Source organism: Limulus polyphemus, unplaced genomic scaffold (assembly GCF_000517525.1).
Source record: "Limulus polyphemus unplaced genomic scaffold, Limulus_polyphemus-2.1.2 Scaffold1809, whole genome shotgun sequence".
Taxonomy (NCBI): Eukaryota; Metazoa; Arthropoda; class Merostomata; order Xiphosura; family Limulidae; genus Limulus; species Limulus polyphemus.
The window spans coordinates 64,841-72,077 of NW_013667419.1; the positions used below are offsets into that span (position 1 = coordinate 64,841).

At 30.1% G+C, this 7,237-nt stretch overlaps 1 protein-coding gene across 4 annotated transcripts in view; it reads right to left on the reverse strand.

The window, feature by feature from the left end:
• LOC106465005 (protein phosphatase 1 regulatory subunit 7-like) overlaps positions 1–7,237 on the reverse strand; it is a 40,184-nt gene that overhangs the window by 5,261 nt on the left and 27,686 nt on the right. For all 4 annotated transcript variants that reach the window (XM_022392828.1, XM_022392827.1, XM_022392829.1 and 1 more), the window contains exons 7-9: positions 6,581–6,743; positions 3,569–3,685; positions 2,622–2,726 (exon numbers count right to left, since the gene is read on the reverse strand). In XM_022392828.1, the coding sequence (XP_022248536.1) occupies positions 2,622–2,726; positions 3,569–3,685; positions 6,581–6,743 (385 nt within the window). The remainder of the gene's footprint in view (positions 1–2,621; positions 2,727–3,568; positions 3,686–6,580; positions 6,744–7,237) is intronic.

Genomic DNA, 7,237 nt, shown 5'->3' on the forward strand with positions numbered 1-7,237 from the left:
GAAAACAAAATCTTATAACAAACATTAGTTAAAGTAATGCTATTTATGAAATATGGTGAAAACAAAATCTTATAACAAACATTAGTAAAAGTAATGCTATTTATGAAATATGGTGAAAACAAAATCTTATAACAAACATTAGTAAAAGTAATGCTCATTATGAAATATGGTGAAAACAAATCTTATAACAAACATTAGTTAAAGTAATGCTCTTTATGAAATATGGTGAAAACAAAATCTTATACCAAACATTAGTTAAAGTAATGCTCTTTATGAAATATGGTGAAAAAAAATTTAATTACATTGAAAATTAAACAGGATGAACAAATCCATTTTTCATGTCCAAAAGTGCCTGGTAATTATTACTCATCAAAGTTTATTTTCTTGTTTCAGATAATATTCATAGGAGCCACAACCTCTTAAAAAGTGCATTGAGCTTCGAAAATTCATAGACTTAATCCTTTATATTGGTTGTATTTTAAGGAAATCCTGTGTTAAATCAAATTAAGATAAAATGTAATACTTTTGTAACTTGGCTTATTAGGAGCTACAGTTTGTAGATTTGATTTACTTCTATTGCATATAACATGTTCTTTCAATCTTAGAAGTTGAGTGAAGTCATAAAAGTTTGACTTATGTAACGTACTTCAATAGAATTTTGTGGGAATAATGTTTCTTTTAAATGTATTTTAAGGTAATTTGAAAAATGAGTAAATGCAGTCATATATATATAAATAGCTTCCAAACTATTGATTACATTAATTGTCTATAGGTGATTAAATCAGCACTATAAAACAATAATGAATTAAATATCGCAATACCGTTATCGGGCCTGGTTGTCAGCTTTTTGTCATAACAGATAATATCTGTGGTAATAGCACCCAAATGCGTTGGGGATATTCCATTTATCAGACAATATGCAAATGCTGATGTCAATCTAGTCAGCCATCATGGAAAATCATAAAAAAATAAAGAAAAAATCGTCAATCAAATAAGGGTACAAAGCTGAGTGCTTACACCCCCAATGTCACAGCTTCTACTGCCTTTCACTGTCTACAGCCAGTTGTGGGAATGCAGTTACCCTTAAATTTCTACTAATTAAACTCCCAACCTCCACTCTTACAAAAAGATATTTCATAGTTCTAGCTCAGCCCTTGAAAGAAAAGAATCTTCAGTCAGCTGAACAAGGTGACCTTGTTCACCTGATGAAGAACCCTATAAAATGTGTAACAGACTTAAATTGACCTCAATTATAATAATTCAAATATTTATCTGAAAATCTTTCTTTTTTTTACTTAAATATTTCTTTTAGTTTATTTCATGATTAAAAAAGTTGTATTCCCTTTAAAAATTTATAATTTATTTTTCTTTTTATCTCTCAAACAGATATGTTTTGTTTTACACTAGTCACTATGGGATGTTTATATATTTAACATTTTTGTATAGCTTCTTCTTATATCAATAAAATGTTTTTTGTACATATTGCTCAGTCCCTTGACAACGTTGAAATGTAGTAGAATACTGCAACAACCAAATGTTAGCTGAACGTGATGTTTTCTTATGCATAATGATTTCATACAATGTAGTTTAATTAAAGTATAACTTAATCAGATATAATCAGATGTAATCTCAATCAGATATTGGTACGAAAGTGGTGTTTTTGTAATATGCAGGCAGACTATGTTTTCTACTTCTTTTCATTAAAACTCAGTCATTTACATAAACTGAGATTTACTTCGCAATTTTCCTGATCAATTCTGTTATATAGTGGACCTATCTAATACTCATGCAGAAATCAGTTTCAACTAAGAAACCACATATATATATATAAGATATTTAATTATTGTATAGCTTCTTTGTGGCTCCTCCAGATAATGAGTTGGGAATGGTGTTTCCTTATACATATAGATTAATCATATGATGGGGTCTAATTATTGTATAGCTTCTAATTACTGTATAGCATCTTGCCAATGATGTATTTAGTTAGGTGCTGTGTTTTGTTGTGCTTATGGTTCATATTTGTTTAAGTGGGTGTTTCTAGATCTCCATAAACTATATATTGCATATTGACAAGTAAAGGCACAAATGGAAGCACCTGGAAACAACTGCTGAAGCAGTTCTTGTAAAGTATACACAGAAAAAAAAACCTCACTCTTGCATGTTTATATATTTTTCTGTCATCATATTATGAGATTACAACAGTATCTAAAAGAAATAATTTAGAGTACTCTGAAAGTTTGTTTGATTCAAACTATGTAGCAAACAATAATAAACATAAATAAACCTCTATAGAGCTGAGAATTACCAATAACTGAGAAATAAATATTAATACCACAGTGACAAATATATTTAATTATTCATTTTCTGAAAATAAAAAATTCAATATCTGGTTTCAGTTTACTTTTATTCACAAGACAAGTTGTTATGTAAATATATATCAAAAATTTACATGTACCCGCAAGTACATGAGCCAAGTAATAGGCATCTCTATCTTAAGAAAACGATGGATTCTTTAGGTAAAAGAAAAATCAAGAAATCAGAGAACTCAGAAGTCAAATGGAAGATATGGACAATAATGCTGAACTCTTAATTATGACAGAAATACTCAATCTTTTACTTACATTTCTTTCCAAACCTCCAATCTTCTCAATCCCATTGTGGCTGAGGTACAAATGTCTTAGGTTAGTATTTTGATTCAAACCTTCAAGTTTCACCAATCTGTTACTCTACAATTTAGAAAAAAATTGTTACACGTACTGGAACATGAAAATGACTATTTCTGTCACATTATATATTGAATTATGAAACTAAATGACACTGAAACCTTAAATTTAGTTGGAACCCAACCATTACAATGGCTGTTCACATTATTCATTAATAGCTGCATAAGCTCTACCATTTTATATGTATATGAAAATTAAATAAAAAGGTTATAAACACACCTGTTTTAAGCATTTTTATACATTTCATTAAACACTGCTACAACCCATCAGTTTCTGATATTGCAATTAAAATGTTTTCATTTTGTTGAATCTGGGTTTATTACAAATAATCCACATCTTGAATGTAAAATCCTCTACAGTTAATACTAAGAAATCCAAATACACACAGCCTCTGACATTTAAATGAACAAAACAGGTTATGCCTTGCTATAGCAAATTAATTGTATTTCAGAAAACAAGTACACAATTCATGTTTTTAAAATGCATATTTAATGGCATGTTACACAAAAAGAACAATACTAATTGTGCCTTGTATGATAATACAGCCAAGTATACAAGTCCTGTCATGCAAGTAAAAATTTAAGTTAGATGTCAGATGACAATAACACAACCTCATTCATGTTTAAATGCTATTTTAGATAATAAAATTATAATTCTTGTCTTGTTAATGCACAGCTAATCTAACCTCATGTATTGGTACTATACATGAAATTGGTATTTCAAACATAGAACAAAGTATATCTTGTTAATAGACATTAAACATGTACTTGAGACAACAAAGAGTATCTACCAGGTTCAAAAGCAATATTTATGAAGTACAAGATTTCAAATTTTATGTGACCAACCTGTATGCTAAGTAACTCCAAATCTGCCAGCTTTTCCAAGTTATGAAGTCTGGTAATTTTGTTTTTACCCAAGAAGAGGCTCTTCAAGTTTACCAAACCATCTAGATTTTCTATTGCCTACAAATGTTAATAGTAAAATACACTTTTGTCACTCCTGGAAATAAATATTTCCGTGTCTAAACAGTAAGTTGCAACTGTTTTTACATTGCAGATTTCAACTTTAATCCAATCTCCATTTTTCAATCATCTAAGTACAATGATCTTAAGTTTAAACAGGCAAACCTTTTAACAGTTATGGTATAAATGCCAAAGGACTGGCAAAACATTAGAATCAAAAGATATGTGGGGAACAAACATCAGTAGTTTACATGATATTTATTACAAAAGGTCTATATTTGTTATCATCATAATTTTCAAACTGATATGATACACTGCAGACAAATTTTCCAAACTACATAGTTAAGACTGACTTAGCATATACATTTACACATTTGACTTATCTTCAAATCACACTAATAATATGAATTTTCTGTTTTTGACAAATTGCACAATTTTTATCATTGACACAATCATGATGTTAGAAAAACACGTAGGTTCAAGAAGTCTTGATAGAAATGAATAAAAACCCTACAACCCGAGTGCTTTCAAAAGGTAGACCTTTCTTCTTCAGGGTCAAACTGGGAATACAGCTTTTCAGTAGTTATGCTTATATTAGAAATTATGGGTCGGCCAGAATTGTTTGGTTTCTGTATTTTGGGTAAGAGATAAAATCTACCAGGAAAAGCTTGTCTGGGTATCAAATACTGAAAGGTCTCTTTGTTAATTTTATTGTTTTGGAGGAGTTCTTTAAGCTTATCAGTTATGGTCTTAATAAAGTGAGTTGTAGGATCATGTGAGAGTTTTTTTGTATAAATTAGTGTCCTCTAGTTGCTGGTTAGCTTCCGTGATGTAGTCATCTTTGTTAAGAATAACAATAGCACCACCCTTGTCTGCTGGCTTTATTATAATATTGTTGTTTGATTTAAGATTGTTTAAATCACTTCTTTCATTTTGGTTAACATTATTAGGACATTGCTTGGAAGATTTTTAAGATCTGTATTATGTCTTTTTCTACAGCTTTAATACAACTCTCTAAATATGGTTCTCTGTTTGGTGGCGGTGTCCATGAAGACTTTTTTTTTCAACATTCCTTGTATATTGATTTTCAGTAGGGTCAGTTTTGTTGAGAAAACATTGGTGAAGTCTTACTTTTCTAAAGAATTCATGGAAGTCAGAAAGAAATTCGGGCTTATTAACATAGCTGCTATTTGGACAGAAGGTGAGACCTCTACTAAGAAGACTGAGTTCTGCTTCGGAGAGAGTTATGTCTGAAATGGAGATATGTTGGAAGTGTTCATCGTTATCTGTACACTTTATGAGGCTACTGTTATTTGCAACAGATTGGTTACTTTGAGAAGGCGTATTAGAGGATGAAGTGTTTTTAAACATTTTTTTAGCTTGTTCATTGTGAGATAAGGGGATTTTGGTAGTTTCTTTAGGACAAAGAAGAGGGTTCGAAAGAGTGTTGTTAGAAGTGCTTTTTGAATTGGTGTTATTGGTAGGAAGCTGAATTTTTGTTATTCTTTTTAAGAAGGAATGTATCAGTTCTCTTGTAAATTTTTGTAGTTCTTTTTCCTTCCAGTGAAGGGTTGTACAGGTGATAAAAGTGGGAAATCAACAGAATGTTTTAGTCATATTCATGAGTTCTAAGTTTGCCCCTGAAGAAGAAAGGTCCACCTTTCGAAATTGCTCGGGTTTTTATTAATTTCTATCATTCACACATGATATTCTTGCAAGTCAATTCTCTCACAATAATTTTGTCTAAACAGTTACATACTTTTCAGTTCAAAGGCTTAAAAAACTAAAGACACAACCTTCTCACATTTCAAAATACACAAGTACACTCATTTATACTGTCTCAAATTTATATTATTTTTCACAAAGTCATGAACTTTTCAAAACAACACGCTTGCATCAATTTTTGCCAGAGATTTTTAGTTTTAGGCAGAGGTTTTTCAAACATGCTTCTCTCATAAATAAATAAACACTACAGTTAAAAACAACTCTAACACATTAGTGTTGAAAAATGTTGAGTGAAATGGTGACTGTTGATCAGTTCCAAATAAATATGTTGTTCTTTTTAACTGTAATAATTATTTATTTATGATTTTACACAAATGTCCAAGAATAATTTTTAAAATACTTCTCTCATTTCAACTACATGTTAATTCTGATTTTAAACCTTTCACTGCACAATTAATTTTCACGTTGATTCCCAAAAAGTGTCAATTATTCACTAAAAATTTAAAAATATGAATTTAACCCTTTGTATTACTTTTACAATATTAATATTCTTTTAAAACCGTATTGGATAGTGAAAAATAATGATTTAAACCAAAAAATTGAGGAAAATTAGAAAAAAAGTGTTCTCCAGTAAATGGCATAAATATAGGCAAAACTAAGTCAATAAGAGGCCAAAACCAATACAGAATATAAAACAAATTATTTAGGTTAACAATATCCAAGATATAAAAAAGCTGTTCTTATATAGATTCCATATGTGTTCCTGTGAAGTTGGCAATTTTGTAATGAGGCATATAAACATTTAGGTTTCATGGCATGGAACACAGATGGCAGCACACACACAGGTTTGGCAATTGTTTCAAGTACAGGGGATATTCCTGCATGTCGCAGTAGAGGGAAACTTTTTTGGGTAGCTGTTGGGGCAAGTCAAAATTTTACAGTCAGTGGGTATAAATGTTTATTTGGATATATTCAAACTACACAGCAAAAGGGTCAAATCACATCAAGTAACCATTTCTGAGTCGATTTTCATAATAATAACTTCATTTTCATACTCCAGCACATATGAAATAGCACCATAACTACCTTTCTAGTAAAATTCACTACCATCCAATACATTGACTTTCATACCGCATTCAAAGATTACCCACAAACCAACAAAATTCTTACTCTGATTTTATTTGAGCCCAATTCCAACATTTCCAAGTTCACAAGGCAGCTCAGGTTCTCTATTTTACGTATCTTGTTATTCACAAGAAATAATTTTTTAAGCTTGAGTAAGTTTCCTAGGTTTTCTATTTTCTGTATTCGGTTGAAGGAAATATCCAAGATCCTGAAATAACATAAAAAAAATTATAACTTTCATACTTTCAAAACATTTTACCTTTCAATGTATCAAGTGTGCCTATTCACCAACAGAGTAAGAAAAGTTTACAATCAGTTACCTCATCTCTTTCCTCCCATAAAAAAGACAGAATACTTTGAATTTTATTTTGATTATATCTAATCTAAACTTCTAAAATTAAAAATTAAAAAAAAGAAGTTTTCTCCACATTCATATATGCAATCCAAATTCTTCTACTGGAGACAGCTTTTGACATGCTTTAGGAGTCATCATCAGGCTAAAAAACATCATAAACACACAAGTTAGTATTACCTACATTTCTGCTTCATTTCAATTGTATTAAACCTTAAATAGCTACTCTGTTTTGATTGTACTTAACCCTAAATTTCAACCCTGTTTTGGTTATAATTAAATCTAAATTAAATATGAAATAACTAGCAATGCCATTCCAATGTTTACTAACTGTTAGGTCAAAATAAATA